Here is a 20,088-nt window from a genome sequence, read left to right as displayed (position 1 = left end):
CGCTTATCTGACTGAGCACACACGCAAAAAACATTTCGGATTCTCAATTCCCAGCATGCAACAGAAGGGGCAAAAAGATAAAACACACACCTTAAAGATCATTAGCAATTAATATTTGGGGATTCATGAAGGAAAAACAGCGTTAAACACTTGTTTAATAATTCATACTATAAACAAGAAAGTCTCCCACTTCCTTTAATAATTTAGACGTAAGCTAATGTTGATTTATTCAGGAAGGTCTCTGCCACCAGCGCCGCCCGCAGTGCCCAAATTTGAATTAAAGTAGGACAGTAGCAGGCGAGTCTGTAATAACATTTGTATAATTTTATTATTGCTCTGGGCTCAGTTCATTTCCTCCTCCAGTAGCTGCGTGAAATTGTTTGATTCTGGAAACTGCCTTGAGTCTGCGGCTCTGGGGTTGGAGGGTGGTACAGGAAGAGGAAGGCATGCGACACTCTCTCTCTCACTCTCTCTCTCTCTGTCTGATGCTGTCAGACACGTAAACACACACACACACACACACACACACACACACACACACACACACACACACACACACACACACACAGCGAGAGATAAATAACTTTGTTATTCTGGGTTTTGTAATACTGTTACATTGGCTCACTTAATAACTCAAGCTGTCTCCCCGACATGATTGATGTTCTCACTCACGTTGTCACTTATGATAAATATTTTCACTGCACTTTTATGCGAGATAGCTGAGAAGTGGAATAAGTCATTCATTATATTATCAAATCAAATTTGAGTGTTGGCGTCTCTCTTCAACCCCATTAGGGGAGATTGCCATTTCTGGTGAATATTAGTCAAAGAAAGTCACTTCCAACGCTCCTGTTTGTTTGTAGAGAAGCAGAGATTTAGTTTTTCCCACGAGGACGAATGAAAACTTTGCTCCTCTTAGTGTAACGGTGATTTTGTTTACCAACGACAGGGCGATCATTTTCCAAAATGCTAATTTGCAAAACCCTGATTACTCGAACGCGAACAATCACGTTTGGGAGGTATTAGCTGGTGTAACACACACCTGAGACCCCGGTGGCTTTGACACAGGAAGGGCGGCTGGGAGAAGTTGTGATTGGTTTTCCTCGGGGGGCTCCAACATTCCCTCACTCCTTCCTCCCCCCTTTTCCACCACCTCCAATTCCTTTATGCAGAGGAGCCCAAACTGCAGTTTGATGAAACACATTTGTTTGACTTAACTCTTGCCTCGCCATCGCGGTTGAATCTGGAAGGCCTGTCGGTGTAATGTGGCCCCAACAGCGATCGGGTTAATGAGAGGATCTATGTACAAGAGTGGGACTTGACCGGAGGAGCTGTTTTCCATTTGGGTTTGGTCTGCTTGTGTTATTAGGGAAACCTTTATTATTGTTGCCCTCTAGTGGGAACCATATAATAGGATTACATTTTATTAGAGCCTCCCAGCATCACCCAAGCAGCCCCACCCCTCCTCTTGTCTCACTTCCCCTTTTTGTAGTAGTGTCACCGACTCCTCTGTCCACTGTGTGTGTGTGTGTGTGGGGGGGGGGGGAATTTGGGGTTAAGTCAACAAATGGGGCTGCTAGTCATCCCCATAGAATGGGGCATCCTCATCTTTTCTTACAGAAAAGGTGACTTTCCAATGTAAAAAAACATCTTAAATTGTGGTCCAAACAAACTATTCCATGAGCAGAAGTGTGTGTGTGTTGGTGTGTGTTGGTGTGTGTGTGTGTAAGCTGTAATCACTCCATTGTAGCAGTGAGTCAGAGACATGTACGTGCACGGCTCCACAGACGTTTTGCACATCAGAAGTCGACTGTTTGATTCCCGACCGAAGGGAAAGTGGAGCTGTGTTCAGGCCGGGCCGGGGCTCACAGGGACCCGGACCATTCGCTCCGCAGCAACGAAGTCTTCTTCATTCAACAGAGCTAAGTTTCATTGTGCCAAAGATAATATTTGACAAACAGCTCTGGCCTAAAAACTGTGCACCCCCCCGCCTCCGCCGCCGCGGGGGAACGATATCGGGCTCTGGAGCGGCTTCAGCACTTTCCCTCATCCATCCCCACTCCCTTACATAACCACGGGCTATTAGATGGGTGTGGCGGGCATGGCAGCGGTTATTATTAACATGGTCTGGGGTGAAACCACCATCTCTCTGAGTCCAGAGAGAGAGGCTAATGTCGAGCACTGCGCCACTTATCTGAAAATCATGGAGTCAGACGTCATAAACTAGACATATTATTAGATTAATACGGATAAAACACAAGCTCATTTTTATCTATTTAGTTGTCTTTCAAGTTCCTATCAATCAAAGAGTGAGGATCTCCTTGTCTGTGGCGACATTCCCGCGTAAAATTCAAAATGAGTGACGCTTTCTATGTCAGTCAACTTCCAACTGCTGAGTCATGCTCCCTCTAGTCTAAAGTGTTGGATACATTTCATTACTGCTGACTCACAATGGAGGATCAACAGCCAGAGAAAGAAGACCGTTCAACTTCCAGTCCAAGAAAAATAAAAACTAATGGAAGTGAAGAAGGAAAGTGACCGCCAACAAACCAGGATCACAACTGACCTCAACACACTTCCAAAGGAACTCTGGGAGATGAAGTCCAAGAGGCTCGCCTGCAGTTACATCTACCGCCAGAGGGGCCGCTAGAAGCAACGCATCTCAAAACTTTACAGAGTGCAACTTTAAGCTGCAGCCTAAATGTACAGGCTAATGCTAAACGCTAACAGTAGCACAAGTAAAAGAAGAGTCTGAAAGTCGGCACAACGAACACAGGGATGTCCCCGTGCATGAATATGGATTTACTCTTTGCAAACCATAAACTTCCAGACCAAGTTAGGCTGCAGCTGAAATATCTCCAGACTTTTCATGTGAAAAAAGGAAGAAGAAGTTACATTGTCTTGCTAAAGTGTAAAGAAAGAGCAGAAGAAGTTCCCCCTCTCTCCCCTCTCTCTGGCGTTGGCATTAATATCCCGATGATGTCATGCAGGCGGGGGCCATTTTCTTGTTTGGAGCAAACTCACATCTGCAACCAATCCGGATAATTTGTCCGCCAAAATATGGTGCAGCCTCGCTAACGCTCGCCTGCTGCGGCATCGGGTCTGGATCCCAAAGAGGGTCCTGTACAATGGCTTTGTCCCCCCCCCATATCAAACACACACACAAGCTCAAAGATCTCCGATGGTTACCGCTCGACAACATCTGATGCATATTTTGAATGGTGAAGTGAGAGGATCCCATTATGAAGCGGCTCCATTTGTGTGGAAAATGGATAACGCATGGGATTCCTGAGGCCTCGGGGGGCGTTCCTTCACTAGTTTGTCTAATGGCATGAAAATGTGTGTGTGTGTGTGTGTGTGTGTGTGTGTGTGTGTGTGTGTATAGTCATTGTATCATGTGCCAGCTAGTAACCTTTAGGGTAAATAACTTCATTGTAACACTTTAATCCTGTGTTTGTTTTCCCGGGAGACGTGCTGGGAACCAGCAGGTAGCCAGGACCTTTTCTTAAATTTGTTTTTATTTCTCTCTATTAAAAGTGTTTCTGTTCATCGTCTAACGAGAGATGCTGTGAGAGGGGGAACTCTTTTGATGAAGGGGGATGGGGGGGGGCTCGAACTTGGATTTGTGTTTTCTCTCCGGATGACAGTTAAAATACACTGCATGTGTGTAAATATGTGTTTAAAGTGGATGTAGGCCACTTTTTATGGTTTTAAAAAGTGGATAATATAGAAATAACATTTTGTTTTGTTTAATAAGTTAATGTTCTGAACAGTAGGGGGCGCAAGAGAGGGCATTTCCAGCCCGACTCCACTAAGCATGGCGTGAGGAGAGAAGTGTAAAGAAACAACTGTCAATTCCAGCAGGAAAAATAGCACTCCTGACACAGACGGAATAATTATGGACACACACACACACACACACACACACACACACACACACACACACACACACACACACACACACACACACACACACACACACACACAGAAAAGAAAGAAGGACTTTAAACACGTACTTCCTCCGCAGACTTGCATTCCACCGAGTGAATGTAAAAAGCCTCAGCCTTCCTGAGCTCATGCATGGGTGAACATCTGAAATGAGCTCGCGCACCAGCCTCGGGCGCTGATTCAGGCTTGATTGGGGCAAGGCAAAGCTGCAAGTGCTTATTTATACAACTACGTCATTTGGAGGTGGTCCAAAAAAAAAGGGGGGGGGGGATGATTCCAGCGGGGTGGGAATCTCACCAAGTGCATTCCGTTAAATGAATAAGTTGATTCCAGGCTCATCAACAAGTTGTCTGCAGCAGCAGCAGCAGCGTGGATGTGCAACACTAGATGTGACGTTTGAGAGGTAGAGAGAGAGGAGGGGGGAGGAGGGGGGAGGGAGGGGGAGGAAAAAAATCAAAGGACTCCACCAACAATCTATATAATTATCATCATCTGCTGCTTTTCCTCCCTGGCAAAGAAACACTCCATCCATTTGTAGCAATCGCCCCGGGGAACGTTACATCAAAACTAATCATAACGATTAAAATCAGCTCCTCCGCGAGAAGGAAGGCAATAGGCAAGTTGGAGGCAGGAGGAGTGAGGGTGTAAATGCAGAAAAAAAAAAAGAAAAAAAATCTTTATTTGATTTTTTTATTATTATAAAAACATAAAACTACAACAAAAGAGTGAGGTATATAGAATATAATATATATATATATATACAGCGCCACTGTGATCTCTCTTCCCCTCTTTTTTTAGCTGGGAGTTTTTTTTTTTTTATTCTGCAGATTGGTTTAGACTGGGGCAGAGACATGAGCTAATTGTATCCTGATCTTTGCCTTGAGGGGTTTCGGAGCCCCGGAGCAAGTATTCTCTGTATTTTGTTCTGTCTACCTTAGCCAAGCTATTGCATTTCTCACTGGTGTAGGAAGAGAAGCAGATCGTTGGGGCCAAATCGGAAGGGAAAAGGTGCACAAAAAGCTACTTTATGCCGCTCTATGTATCAGGTAAGCGGAGATTTATTTAGCTTTGCTTGGTATTTGAAGGCTCGGGTGGACTGGGACACCGAGGCGCAGCAGCTTTTACGCATGTGCCAAGCGATTCGAGCAGTACAGTTCGTTTTTTTTTAAAGAAGAAGGTTTAACCACTTCCTGGCGTATTGTTCCTTTTTTTAGTTACTGTACCGATGTATGCGTGTTCGGTGTTCGAGGCTCCGGTGCATCTGCTTCCCCCCCGAAACCGGACCGCGGGTTACGCTGAGATCTCTCTACTTGTGTCCGCCGTGTGAATTCGCTCCTGGCTGCGTTTCAGCTCCGCGTCTCCGCCGCCGCACGCAACTTCACTCCATAACTTAAAAAAAACACCACCTCGCGTTTATCCGGAGGGTTTTATTAATATGCTTTTTAAAAAAAAGACAAAGTCGTGAAACACTTCCATTTCCTGGCTGTCCCCAGATCTGCTAATGAAAAGACGCCATTGTGGAGTAATTTCGCCGCAGGCTTTTTTTCTTCTTCTTCTTATTTCTGTAACACAGGATGTACCTTTCCCCCTTTTTTTTTAAATACACACGTCAATGCAAGAATCAGTGAATCATCCTTTTAATGCCGTGTTCGTGTGAAGAGATTGATTCTGGCGTAAACGGAGAGTTAAAAAAAATGGAAGAGGGTTTTTTTTTGTTGTCCTCCTCCCTCTCGGCTCTGACCGCGCCGTGCGTAAATCTATTCCAACGTCCGACTGCGAATCAGGCAAATATAGTTCCATAAGTAACAACGTGGACTCGCATGGAGGAGTGTGTGTGTTTAAAATAAAAGTTTCTGCTGGTAAATATGATCTCTATCAAAAAACGGTTGTTTTAATATCTGTGTCTGCACTGAAGGAGGAGAAAGCTTTAAATTACATTTATTTAAATGTATCTTTACAATGAAAAAAGCCTCTCGGTTGAGGTCACCTGCTCGTTCCAGAGGGCGCATGGATTCACAGAATCAGATTGAGATGTCGGTTGTCAGGTCGGATCACTTGGTGGCGCTGTGACAACAAAACCACACTTCTTTTTTTTTTTTAACTGCATGTACAAGCATCTGAGCATCTGTTCCCCCTCTCCCCTGTTTACACTTTAACAACTAGACTGATCAGGATAACACACACTTTAAAAAAGAAAAGCAAGTCCACGTTCCAGGTCCAGGTCCAGGTCCCCGGTTTCTCTGCCTGTTAATGTGGATTAAAGTGTTTTTGCCACTCCTTCGCCCCGGGACAGTTAAAGTCTGTGTGAACGTCTCCGAACACGCCTGCAGCGTAAACCCTGGCACTGATCAGCACACTTCCTGATCTGTGATGTCATGCTGATGCACGACCAAGTAACTCCACAAAGAGCCACGGTGAAGCAGACGAGTGGCTCGGAATAACTAAACTTGCAGGATGATTGTGTGTGGGTCCCGGAGCTCAAAGAAATCTGAAATTCGGATTGTTGAACCCAGACTGGATGATTATGATCCCACGTTTTTTAATAAAATAAAGGGTTTTATCCAGAAAAATCACGTCTCTTAGCTCAGGCTGCAGGTCAGCTCTTTCCTCTAACTTTTTATTTTACGTTACAGTCAAGCAGGCATCCATTTCACCGATGGCATAAAAGTACATTCCTGTCAGTGACTTACATTTACATTCATTTTTACACGCTTCTGTCCAAAGCGACTTACGATAAGGACATTTGCCGATAAAGTAAGAATGAAAAAATAGTGTTCGGTCCTCATCTGAGTAAAGTAGTAGCTGTTCAACTGATTCAGTTACTAAGAAATGGGATTATTAAGAAGTACAATTCACTTTAAGTTGTGACTTAATGCATCTTTATTTTAAAAAATGTCCCCACGCTTCTAGAAGCAATCTAGATGTGGAGCAGCTCTGGAGCTTCTAACGCCTAAAGGATTCTAAAACCCCAAAGCGATACGGACCAGACGCCCACAGCACTCAGCTCCTCTCTATACCTGCTTTTCTTTTTGTTTGTAGTTGCTGAAGTGAACCCACAGTCTGCAGTCGTCTGCGTGTGGACATTTGAAACAAATGTCCACGGGGCAACACAGCAGAAACAACCCATCCAGATTATGTAAATACCAGTCTGCCTGCCTCCGACTGAATGTTAATGCTCTGATCTGAAATGCTAATTGTGTCTTGTTGCGATATGTTTTTTTTTTCGAAACACCGGAGAGCTGCATTGTGGGACGGGGGGTGCTGCTGCTGATGCTGATCCCGACAGCCCCCCCCCCCCTCTCTCTCTCGTTTTGATTATTGCAGCAGCACTTTGTGGGTGATGCTCAAGCATTACAGCGTGCTAAAGATGCAAATGGCGCTATGGTGCATGGTCCCGGAGATGTAAAGGAGATGATGATTTAGCATAAAAGGCTTGAAAGCTGGAGTATAAGTGGAGCAGCCGGAGCACGAGAGGCTTCGGGTGCCTGTTTTAGATTTGTTTGTGCGTTACTGCGGTGCAACACAAGCTGGGGAAACGAGCAGATTTCTCCCCTTCGGTCTCCGACTCGGAAACTTCTGGGAACTCGCCCTCGCACGGGACACTTCCTGTACGCTGTGCCAGGGTTGTGGCAACAGGTAGTAAAGAGTGTGGTGTTGTGGAAGAGCGTCGTGGATCGGCCTTCTGCTGCTGCTGCTAGTGGTGTGTGTGGCGACCTTTGAACTGCCCTTGAGAGCAAAGCGTTAACAGAAACAGAAATGGGATGCAGCCCCAAGATTAAGGCGACGACTCGCACCGATTTTGTGATACAAGAGCTCATTCCCACAACCCGCTCTCCCCCCCTCCACCCTCCCCCCTCCACCTCCCGCCCACCCAGCCACCCTTTTCTCTTTCACTCCCTCTTCACTCTCTCTCTCTCTCCCCTGCAATTTTCCATAATGCCTTACAGATTTTACACTCAATCCACCTTTTGCGATGACAAGGCTTTGAGGAAATCCAATTCCACCAAGCTGTTTTCAGAACTTACTCTCCACAGGCACACACACACTCTCTCTCTCACACACACACACCATCTCCACAAATTAGTCAGGGAACAAATTACCTGCATTCTGAGTGTGATCCCACGCACTTTGCCGGCTGCCTTACACAGGTCTCCTTTTGAAGAGCAGCCATGTGATTTCTCTCTCTCTCTCTCTCTCTCTCTCTCTCTCTCTGTCTCTCTCTCTCTCTCTCGCCCCGCGGGCCCCTTTGCCTTCTGCGGGAGGGATTCTGGAGTTGAATTTTAAAAACTATGTATGGCTGCTGCCTGCGCTTATCAGCGCGTGCACAAGCGGCATGCAAATCAGAGCGGGATCACACGCCGGCATTGGGAGGCCTACACTCAAAGGCAAGCTTAATTGCTAATTGGGTATCTAGGTGTGAAACGCACGCTGCCAATGAGAAGCAGGAATGTGGATGTTTTAAGGCCGGCGGTTGAACTAATTAATTTGAATCTGAATGTTATTAAAATTTGTGGATTCCCTGTATTTTCTATGAGGAGGGAGATGAAAACAGCCCAGGAGTGTGCTGCGGCAGTACTTTTTTGAACAGGACATGGTCTGGGTTTTTACTCCGTGATGTCATTAGCGTGGTGGTTTTTGGCAAATGTGGTCAGCTGAGGTCGCCGTAGTAACCAGGGATGTTTGTCAGACGTCTTGCCAACAGGGGAGTGGAGACGATATCAGTCCGATACCGGCTCCAAACAGTCCGGGTTGGGTATCGGGATGTGTGCCGGTCTGATATCGGACCTTTTACGTGAATAAGTTGACAATGCCTGTATATTTATATAAACAGGGTCGCCCATGAAGTGGGAATAATCTGCAAATATCTTGTCTTTTATAGCGCCAAGCATGAATTAATTTCACCGTATCGGGACACATAATGCAGTGTAAATGTGCATTTATTTGATTGAGGGAGTTGGGAGAGCAACTTTAAATCAGTCCTTGCGATTGTCACTTTTGAATGAAACTTCTGGTACCGGATCAAGAGCCCAGGTATCTGGATCGGGATCAGGGCTGGAAACGTCCTCTGTGAGGGGGCAGAGAGAGAGACTTGATGTGATATTATGAACTATGATGTTTCTTTGTGCACATAAAGGTCACTTCAGTAATCACTCATATCGTGTGAAACGATGAAAAGGGTGTTTGATGCATGCGTGATGCTGAGATCACTGGCTGCTTTTGTGTGTGTTTGGGGGAGGGGGAGGCAGAGTGGGCTGGTCACCACTTATTGTTTTTATTGAACTTTATGGCTCTGTTGTTGTTGAAGGAGGGTTCGAACCTGCGGAACAAAACCCGCTTTAAACAATGACTGGTTCAGAGGACGCAGCTCTAAAAAAAAAAAGGGAAAAAAAGGGGCAAAGGCCAGCTGTGATAGGAGGACCACATAAACACCAGACGGGGTCTTGTTTGGGGGGGGGGGGGGGGGGGGTTGTGTTTTTTTTCTCCTGTAAAAATGCGACACGCGCGCGCGTACCTGCCCGCTGAAGCAGCGACAGCCCCCCAAAAGAAAGCCGCCGGCGCTCCAATGCTAATGTCGTCGGGGGGCTTTGACTTCTCCCAGCCATTGCACGGGAGCTGCTCCGCGTGACAGCCGCTCTCCGCCGCTCCTCCTCACGCGCCCCGATCTATCTCTTGCGGACAAACGCCTCCTCCTCCTCCTCCTCTTCCTCCTCCTCTCTGCTCACCTTCTTTTTTTTTCTAAATGGACGAGACGGACATCATGGACTTAACGCATCAGAAGGCGAGAAAGCGACCGCGTCCAATCAGTTCCGCGGACGAGTCCGTGCACGCGTCCCTCAAACGGATGCCGATTCGCGCGGCGGAGTGCCACCGGGAGCCGTCGCTGATGTACGGGGTGAGAGGAGAGCCGCTTCCCGCAGCGTCTCTCAAGCAAAATGACCACCACTCGGTGACTTCCTCTCCAAACACAGTGATGCCGGCGCAGGTAAAAAAAAACTAAAATAAATAACCAACAAAAAAACGCGTAAAAGTCCGGTATTATGTGCGTGTGTGCGCGTGTGCGCGTGTGTGTGTGTGTCACGGGGGGATAGACGTCCCTGTCGGACTTTCACTTTCGCTGGAGGAGCATCAGTGTTTTATTGGATGCGGATTGTTTTCGTCCTTTAAATGTGGAGTTGCGCACTATTGTCTCGTTATTTGAATGGCGCGCGCGCACTCACGCACGAGCCCCGTTTCCTGCTTAAACTCTTAAAATAAATAAATAAATATATAAATCCTCAGTGATGGAGGTCGCAGACCTCCAATCAGAAACTTTTTTTTAGGGGAGGGGAGAAGTAATTTTCTTTCTCACCAGAAATGAGTCACTAATGGTGTTTGTAGGTTAACAGGCGACACTTTCTACCAAAATCCTATTACAGTGTTCAAATCAAGAGTCATTATATCGCTCATTGCCATGAGATTGATGCTCCCAATTAATTTGCTTTTGGAGATGATGGCCCACAGGAGCGGGTGCTTGTGGATTTTTGGAAACATTCAGGTCAAGGTCAGGCTGCTCTAACTTTGAGACAATCTTCTTCTTTTAACTCCTGACTGTGTTGTGTGACAGAAATCTGATCTCTTTAATGGTGATTTTTGTTGTGTTCTCCAGGATCATCGCTCCAGCATGTCCAGGCCCATGATCACACGGTCACCGGTGTCTCCTTTGAGCAACCAGGGCATCCCGACACCCGCACAGCTCACCAAGTCCAACGCCCCCGTCCACATTGACGTGGGCGGACACATGTACACCAGCAGTCTGGCCACCTTAACAAAATTCCCAGAATCCCGGTGAGTCTGCCTTACCAATGAATCTTTATTTATTTATTATTTATTTAGAGACAAGGGAAGGAGGTTGCGGAAGATTCAAAGCCAAATTTATCAGCATCAGAATGTCATCCTGTTTTAATGTTTAATGTCATCCGGTGACATTAAACAGTCAAATGTCACAACTCGTCAAATCACGGAAACATCTGATGGATGCACTCGGTGTGTGTGTGTGTGTGTGTGTTTACTCCTTCCTTATCAGACGACTCTGCAGCATCAGTTGTGGATTTATCAGCGTGAGTTAAAAAAGCTCCATAGTTATTTTTGGGGGGGCGGTATAAACAATTTGTAGTTGAGTGCAGAATGCAGACAAAAGCAACTTAGTTATTCTGACAGATGTCACAGCAGCAGAGGGCCAAAGGGCATGGGGGGCCATCTGGAGGCTGGGAGGCCTCCACTGTCGCTCCGAGCTTCACCCGAGGGTGACTGGCACCCTGCCTCGGGCAACCCACTACCAGCTGGCCCTGACCTTTTCAGACCACCTCTGTTTTTAATCTCTCTCTCTCTCTTTCTGTGTCTCTCTCTCTGTAATGTGTTCATGTCTGTGCGAAGGTGTGAAAAACATTTCAGAGCTTTAGTAATCCAGTGAGTCACATGCTCTTTGCTTCACTGGGATTTTTCGACTCCAACGATTGCGATAATGGGAAATATCAAGTTCAAGCTACGAACAAATCAAGAAATGTAATATTGTTAATGTTGACATGTCCCCTCCCCTCCTCCCCCTCCTCTCTGCCTCACCCACAAACCCCGCCCCCTTCTCCGTGGGTAGAATCGGCCGTCTCTTTGATGGCACGGAGCCCATAGTGCTGGACAGCCTGAAGCAGCACTACTTCATTGACAGGGATGGACACATGTTCCGCTACATCCTCAACTTCCTCAGGACGTCCAAGCTCCTCATCCCCGACGACTTCAAAGTGAGTTAAAACATCCGTCTCCATAAAACTGTAAAAAAAAAAAAAAAAAGTCCCATCAGCCAGTCAGCACTCCTACAACTCAGCACACACACACACACACACGATGCATGCTAAGGCTGTGGAAAAAAGCCTTTTGTCGCTTGGTTCCTCCGGTTTCTATGACGACGTATTAGGACCACTGTAGAAAAAAAAAACGAGAAAGCCGAGAGAGGGGGCAATATTCAGAGAAAAAAAGTCGCAAATTTGCGAGTTTATAAAGTGATTTGCGATATATAGCCAATAAAGACAAGTTGCTTGGTTCCGTTAACAGAGGATATTTACTGGTATATAACAAGTGAAAGCTACCGCTAGCATCTTAGCCCGACCACTCGATCAATAAACACCCATAAGATGACAATTTGGCTCCATATCAATAAAACCAACAATAAGCATCAACATCATCACCCTAATGACCTTAACGAGGCGTTGTCACACGTTGGAATGGATTAATTAGAAAAATAAATGTGTACATTCATGGGAAGTTAGCTAGCATAAATTGTGGTTAGCATCGTAATATACTCGCAAATTTGCTACTTTATAAATATATATAGCCAATATAAACAAGTTGCTTGGTTCCGCTAACACCGGATGTTTGCCGTTGCTATGACAACAGGTGGCAGCTAGCATCTTAGCCGGACCATCCGATCAATAAACACCCATAAGATTACAATTTGGCTCGCAATCAATAAAACCAACGATAAGCATCAACCTCATCACCCTAAGGACCTTAACGAGGTGTTGTCACACGTTGTGATGGATTAATTAGAAAAATAAATGCATTCATGGGAAGTTAGCTAGCATTAATTGTGGTTGTTAGCATCGTTATATACTCGCAAATTTGCTACTTTATAAACTCGCAAATTTGCCACTTTTATAAATATATAAACCCGATATAAACAAGTAGCTTGGTTCCGCTAACACCGGATGTTTGCCGTTGCTATGACAACAGGTGGCAGCTAGCATCTTAGCCCAACCACCCGATCAATAAACACCCATAAGATGACAACATGGCCTCATATAAATAAAACCAACAATAAGCATCAACATCATCACCCTAAGGACCTTAACGAGGTGTTGTGATGTATTAATTAGAAAAATAAATGCGTACATTCATGGGAAGTTAGCTAGCATAGATGCCAACTTTATTTCTCTGAATATTGCCCCCCTCTCTCGGCTCCGTTTTTTTTTGTTTTTTATCTCTACAGTGGTGCTAATACACCGTCGTATGTTTCCCAGTGCCGGAGACAAAATATAAATATCAGGGCAAGAGCAAGTCATAATGCATTTACTCCCCGCGAGATGCAGTCTGGTCCCCTCCGGCTCTCGGTGGCCAAAGATTCTTTCGAGATATGCAAGGAAAACAATAAGCTCGCATCCGAGACGGATAAATAAACCCGGCGTCCACGTTGCATGTGGTAGATTTCAATCAGCCGCTCTGTGTTCTCAAGCCGAAGCGTCCATCCAGTGTGAGCCTCACTGTGTGTGTGACACATTATTTCTTACTCTTATGTGTCATTTAGTCAGTAATTACTTAACTTGGCCCTGAGAGAAAAACAAATAAGCACATTATCTGATGGAGTGACCACAGCGTGACTCAATCACAGGTATGTCTGTCAGCTAAAATAAGACGACAGGCCTCAAGTTCACGCCGAGGCCGCGGTTCACGTCGAGGAGGCAGAACTGGAACGTGGTGAGATTCGGGCCCTGCAGTCCTGCGAGTCAAGGATCGGCTTCCCTCGACGCAACCCTGTGTTACATGTCGCACCACATCTCCTCTTCGCAGCAGCTTTAAGTCATTTTGGCTGAATGGGAGGCTTCGCTTGGGTTGTTATTGCTCGTTCATGTAGAACAGTGTTTGTTTTGGATTTACATTAGAAAGTAAATCACATACATTTTTAAAATATTTTTTTTTTTCTAGTATCACAAGATTGCATTGATGCTATTTAGATGACATATTATGACAATATTTTTGTTTTACAAATAAATAAACAGGAGGGATTATGAGCTATTGGGATATTAAAGGTTGAGTAGGTAATTCTATTCAGAAACACTTTCTGTTATATTACCTGAAGTCCTCGTAGCATACCGATAGCAATGAATACATTAAAAGCTCCGACATAAAAAATAAATAAATAAAAGGTCATCTGTTGCCGTGGCAGGCTGCCTGTCAGTCAACGCTTACCTCCTTGAACGGAGGTCTGAATGAAGGGGGCGGGACCTAGTCGGTTGGGCGATGCATTCAAAGTCAAAATCTCTGTGGTTTTTCCAAATTACCTACTGTGCCTTTAAGCATCGATACTTTTTTTTTTTACACATAACACATTATATTAATGATGAAATTCAAAGTATGTTGAACTGGTCTTTGCTAATCCCGATTAGCTATTAGCTTGATGTTATTTTCTACACAAACTAAAAGTATTATTTGGAGATATTTGCCTTTATTTGATGGGAGACAGTAAAGAGCTGATGGGGATTGCACGGTCTGTGTTTTAAACCTGTTTTTAAGAGCCTGCTCTGACAAAACCAGATGGCACTGATGATAAAACGTAACCCTGTAAAGTAAAAATAGACTCCCGTAAACGTCCTAAGATGTCCTCTGCCCCCGCCGTCTCCTCCTCCAGGACTACAGCCTGCTGTACGAGGAGGCGAGGTACTTCCAGCTGCAGCCGATGCTTTGCGAGCTGGAGAGCTGGCGCCAGGACCAGGAGCTGGGCCGGGTGTCGCGCCCCTGCGAGTGCCTGGTGGTGCGCGTGGCGCCCGACCTGGGCGAGAGGATCACGCTCAGCGGCGACAAGGCCCTGATCGAGGACGTCTTCCCGGAGATCGGCGACGTGATGTGCAACTCCGTCAACGCCGGCTGGAACCACGACTCCACGCACGTCATCCGCTTCCCGCTCAACGGGTACTGCCACCTCAACTCCGTCCAGGTAAGGAACACCCGTAGGGCGTCAACGCCTTCAACACCGAGGTTTATTTAACATTCTCTCCCCCCCGAGGGGGAATCCCATCGAGGTGATGATCCGTTCATTTCGCCTTCTTTTCATCTGCTCTTATATTGTACACTTTTAGAAATTTACTGATGTCTGATCGCGAAAATCTTATCTTTTTTTAAAAAATCTAATCAAGAACAGCCTCGCGGTGAAAAAAATGAGTCCTTTGATGAGTTCATCAAAGCATCAATTTGGCGAGCCATCATTACACAAAGTGGACCACCATCTTTACTTTACTGTGATCCGAATAATGATTTCGACTCGGACGGTCAGCTCTTAATACACGCATCTCTGGATGAAAAACACACACAATTAAATCCATAAATCCTGATTTAGACTTTGACGTCGGTGCCGACCGACACAGAATAGAAGAAGATAATCAAAGAACATCTCCCTGTTTTGTATTTTGGAGTGACGCCCCTTTTTCTACAACCAGGGATATTTTAAAGCTTTTCTTCGGGGGGAGGGGTTAGAGACTAGATGTGGGACTTCCACCCATTAAGTGAAACGGCTGACACCTTTTGAATCATGGTTGCGTTTTAAAACTGAAGGGGGTCCCGACTGGCAAACAGAAAGAAGTGGGCAATTCAGGATGCAGTGAAGCACTTAAGAGGACGTTTTTAGGAAGATTTCTTACCGAGTAATAGATTCTACAGAGCTGTAACACACTCTGAATACTGGCAATTCATCCAGCCATCGTGGTTTCTACGCCAGAATAATGCAAAAGTTAGAGAAGGAGTCTCGCCATATGAGGTTATTTGTGTGGATCAGGTTGTCTTGATTAAGACCTTTTTAAAGGTGTTGGGAAAGTTGTGATGTCTAGGGAAGCAAAGGTTTGGTTCTCTGTATAAAACCAACCAAAAACATCTTTCATATCCAGCATGCATTTGGCAATATTTGTGTTCTCCATGTTACATATTGATACCGCGCTGATTCATTCAGACACGCATCAATAAACGATGGAGGAGAGATTTCACAATGATTTGGACTGTGCGTCTCCATCTGAGGAAGTCAAATCGGGGAAAACAACACACACACAAACAAACAAACCCGTGTCTGAAGTGTGTGTGTGTGTGTGTGTGTGTGTGTGTGTGTGTGTGAGTCGTGGAGAGCGAGCGAGAGAGTGAGCATGCTCCCTGGCAGGTTGTCCCCCAGGCAGGGCCCATAATCCTGTTTGGTTATTAAAGCACGCCGGCGGTGGATGCTGTATCTGCGGCTAATGGAGGCTAGGGCGGGGGGTGGGGGGGGGGGTTTGAGAGAAGGAAGGAGGGGGGTGGGAGGGGGGGCAGAGAGAGCTGCCAGCAGTAGGGGGACCTTTGTAGTTTTGGCGGAGGCTCGGGCCTCGAGGCTGGGGGAGAAAACGGGGAGCGAGGGTTTTTTTTTGCTGAGCAGCCCACACTGAGCCAAGTGGCAGAGAGAAAGGCTCACAGCTCCCTGGGGCCTCTTCGATGGAATGTGATCCTACCCCCCCCTCGGACACGCCTGTAGACGTCGACCATCACCAGAGAAACAATGGACATGAGGCAAAAAAAGTCTTGGTTTTCGTGAAGGTCTCAGTTTCCGATTCTCTTCGATATGTAACTTCTTCTCCGGTGATTCCGCACTTTCCGGTGTTCCATCTTGACCAGGTTCCCCATAAAAGGAAGGCTTCCCGATTCTCGTATTTGCTTCTGACATCTTCTATCCCGTCCCGCCTCCAGGTTCTAGAGCGCCTCCAGCAACGCGGCTTCGAGATCGCCGGCTCCTGCGGCGGCGGCGTGGACTCCTCCCAATTCAGCGAGTACGTCCTGAGGAGGGAACTGAGGAGGACGAGTCAGCGGGGGTCCAATTCAAACAGGATAAAGCAGGAGCAGCTGGACTAGAAGCCCTCCCGAGCAGCAGGAGGCGCTAGACTTTTCTGTGGGTGGACGAACGCCCCCCCTCCTCCACCCTCCTCCACCCGATTGCTGCAGAGCTCTGTGGACTTCTTGTTTTTATTCTTCGTTTCCTTGTCAATGTTTTTGTTTTCTTAAACTTGAGAACCATCTAGAGAATATGAGAAATGAGGTGCAACAGGAGATTTTTTTTTTTTTTTTTTGCCATAAGAAGATACAAGACGTTTGATAAGTTTGGACATTTGTGAATGTCTAGCCCCCATAAACCAATTTAAAAAAGGATTTATATACGCTGGATCCCCAAACAAAGTTTGTTTTAAAACTTGGAGCCTACATTAGGTTGAATATGATTTATCCCATATGAATAAATACAAAAGAGGCTTTTATTGCTTATGTAGTACGTTGCATAGCTTGTCACCAGTGATTTGATTTTGATGCCTCACTGGCGAATTGGTTCCGCCTGTTTCCCTCCCTCGCTGTAAAAAGGTCACTGATGTGTTGCTTACAGTACAGAATGTCTCAGTTGTCATAAACAGTTAGTTTCAACAAAGCATCTTTTTCTTTTCTTCCCCCCTCACAATTAACATGTTGAATATTGTGATACCAATGAAGTGTTTCTTTTTGTTGTTTTTACTTTTAAACAACGTTATTTAATTGGATTAGGGCCATGAAATAGTTATCAATGACATCAAAGACCATCCTATAGTAAAGAAGATAATTTAGTAAATTATTATGTCACACCATTTGCCTCATATGGGGGGAGTATGGACTAATATCCGCCTACGTTTTTTTGGGATTATTTAATTTGATCCTCTTTGAGTCATGACCTGTAAATTGAATCATTGTATATGTGTTTTGTGTTTTTTACATTGAATCTTTTTAAAAGCAAAAAAGTGTTGCCTCCGACGTGACTGAACAGATTAAAGCTTATTGTATCACCCACACACCGAGATCACTTTTACTTGTAGCACATATTGATATGAAGTTGGATTATAAAGTATTTCTAAGACGACTGACCCACCTACGCTCCCGAGATTTGAGAAAAGAGGAATGTAGCAAAAAAAAAAGAAGAAGAAGAAGAAGAAAAAAAAAAGTGAAATAAATCTCAACTAAAGTTGTCATGGTGTCTGTTGGCTGTTTCCACATCGCCATAGCGACCGCTATGCATTAAAGCGTCCGTCCTAAACACTTCTTTCACAACGAGAAGCAGAAATCTTCTACATTATGTATTGTTTCAGCTCTCTGCAGCCACAGGAGGTAACGATAACCTCGCCGAGGCAATGTTGTACCTCGGAGGATTTATGCTGGTGCATCCGCGACTACGTGGGGCATTTCTTTACTTTAGTTATATTGAATGGAGTCGACTTCTCCACGCAAGTCCTGTCAGTTGTGCTTCCCTGCAGGGCCCAAAATCCAAAGTGAAATCCCACACGGAGCCCTGTCGTCTCGTCTTCATCCCTTTTGGCAGAATCTCCACTTTCTTTGGCTATCTACGCTTTATGCTATATGTCTTCCCTTTCAGGCCTCTTTGCCCTAGATTCCCTTTTGACTGACTGTTATTCTCCAAAGGCTAGAGGTGCAACTGTGAGTGGTACACAAGCAGCGCTTTGCCCTCAATCACGAAATCAAAGTATTCATGGAGGGGAGGCATCAAAGACATCAACACTCAGCTAAAACTATTCCAGTTTGCTGGCTTAACCCATACGAGCCCAGATCCATGTTCTCCTTAAAGGAAAATACATTTCATTAATAATTCAATTCATTTGTTATATTTATATTTCTTAATGTATTCAATCAAAAAACAGCGAAATTAATTGAGCAGCTCATTTTTCTTATCGTGATAAAAGACGTCGGCTTTTCTGTGTTTAAGATTAAAAGGCTGATGTGTAATTAAAACATTAGATCTTAAAACTGGTCGGAATTTACATTTAATAACAAAAAAACAAACTTTTTGATATTATGTAGTTCTGTCAAATGTGCAGGTATGTGTTACTTAGCGACTTCATGCGTTAATGTCAGGGATGAAGCTGCAGAAGGAACTTTCCAGGACATTTTAGAGTCTTTATGAAAACAGTGTCACGTTGGATTCTAATGGTTTAAAATAAAATTAGAGTGATTTTAATTTTTTTTTAAAAGGTTGCAAATTGTGAAAAGTTTTTGAAAAATTATAAATCAGGCCTTAGTGCTATGTGATAATAAAATAAAATAAAAAAATCCATGGAGAAACACATATAGCCTGTACTCAGAAACTGTGCCTTTAAATGAGCCGTCAGGTCCTTATATGGTCGTGACGTGACAACGATACAATACATGAACCATTCCACAGTTTTAAATACTAAAGTACTCCCAGTTTATTACTGGTTGCAGTCTATGAACAACACAAGGAGAATATAAAAAACAAGATACATTACATCATTATGACATCATAATCTTACATCGGTGCCAGTTCTACTGAAGTTAAGTTAAGTACTGATATAAACCATCATATGGTTGTTTCACCTTTGATTGAAAGTAGTTTGACCAGTAAGTAATAAAGAAACCTCAACATGGTAGGAAGGTAGACGTCGGTCTAGACACGGACTAAATAACTAATCAGACAACAAGTGGCAGGTGTGCAGACATGAGGGCGGGCTGGAAACTGACTGGTGGGAACGCCGGAGGCAAGAGGCGAGGAACTTCATAATAAAACAGAAATGAACTAAATACAACCCCGAGGCCATGACACATTCTCTCTAGAAACAGTTGGTAACTTTTATTAAAAAAATAACTTTTTATTATATTTGCTCCAAACTGTCACGGGAGTAAATGAGACGGTTATTCTGAGTTTCCGTTTAGTCTCGTCTCCTAATGGCATTCTACGACGTGCAGGTTCATTTCCAACGTATCAGTCAGCGGTTTAGTAACTTCCCATGATGCATTTCACTCATCGATGACTCTCCAGACGTTCAGCTGTCATTAGAGGATTAAACGAGCTGAGACCTGTCAGGGATCTACGCACCGTTGACAAATATATCACAGAGCTTTTTTTTGTTGCAGGCTATTTTTCTTTAGGAATAATATCCCGTTCTGGTTTTCAAGTCTTTTTTCATGACGATCTATCGGGTCTTCAAACTAAGCTTTCGAGTCAAAAGTCACCAGAGAGAAATATTGGCGTTGTACATTTACCAAACCATGGACACGTTAGATCTGAACTAAAAATAAGTTTTAACATCCTAGATATGTGTATATGAAGGTTATATAGTATTTTAACCGTGCTTTTGCTGTTTCAAAACTATAGTCTCAATAGTTTTTTAGGTTTAGACAACAAAACTACTTTGTCCTGTATCCTATAAGATCATGCTTTGAGTTAGAATAAATATTTGTACTTTTTTTTTTAACTTCCGTTTGAAAAAAACCCCAAACAAACAAAAAATGTAGTACTACTTGCTTGTTGGATGTACTGGCACTTATCTCTGTTGTATA

General features: G+C 44.6%; 1 protein-coding gene across 2 annotated transcripts; it reads left to right on the top strand.

Moving 5' to 3' along the window:
• The first annotated feature begins 4,742 nt into the window (after positions 1–4,742).
• kctd1 (potassium channel tetramerization domain containing 1) lies at positions 4,743–17,568 on the top strand. Of its 2 annotated transcripts, none has more exons than XM_084007556.1 (5): positions 4,743–4,994; positions 10,595–10,773; positions 11,579–11,723; positions 14,384–14,689; positions 16,453–17,568. In XM_084007556.1, the coding sequence occupies exons 1-5, from the start codon at positions 4,986–4,988 to the stop codon at positions 16,612–16,614; spliced, it is 801 nt and encodes a 266-aa protein (XP_083863682.1). In that variant the 5' UTR covers positions 4,743–4,985; the 3' UTR covers positions 16,615–17,568. The 2 variants fall into 2 exon arrangements, with proteins under 2 accessions (XP_083863682.1, XP_083863681.1); XM_084007555.1 differs by lacking the exon at positions 4,743–4,994 and adding an exon at positions 9,674–9,931.
• Positions 17,569–20,088: the final 2,520 nt, after the last annotated feature.

Source organism: Eutrigla gurnardus (genome assembly GCF_963514095.1).
Source record: "Eutrigla gurnardus genome assembly, chromosome: 4".
In the NCBI taxonomy this organism is placed as follows: Eukaryota; Metazoa; Chordata; class Actinopteri; order Perciformes; family Triglidae; genus Eutrigla; species Eutrigla gurnardus.
This window is presented reverse-complemented; position numbering and strand designations above follow the sequence as displayed.

Bases quoted from the DNA above. Each gene is read 5' to 3' on its own strand.
- kctd1 (XM_084007555.1), top strand. From the start codon at position 9,689: ATGGACGAGACGGACATCATGGACTTAACGCATCAGAAGGCGAGAAAG. The intron at 9,932-10,594 runs GTAAAAAAAAAC...TGTGTTCTCCAG, and splicing joins ACACAGTGATGCCGGCGCAG to GATCATCGCTCCAGCATGTC. The intron at 10,774-11,578 runs GTGAGTCTGCCT...CTCCGTGGGTAG, and splicing joins ACAAAATTCCCAGAATCCCG to AATCGGCCGTCTCTTTGATG.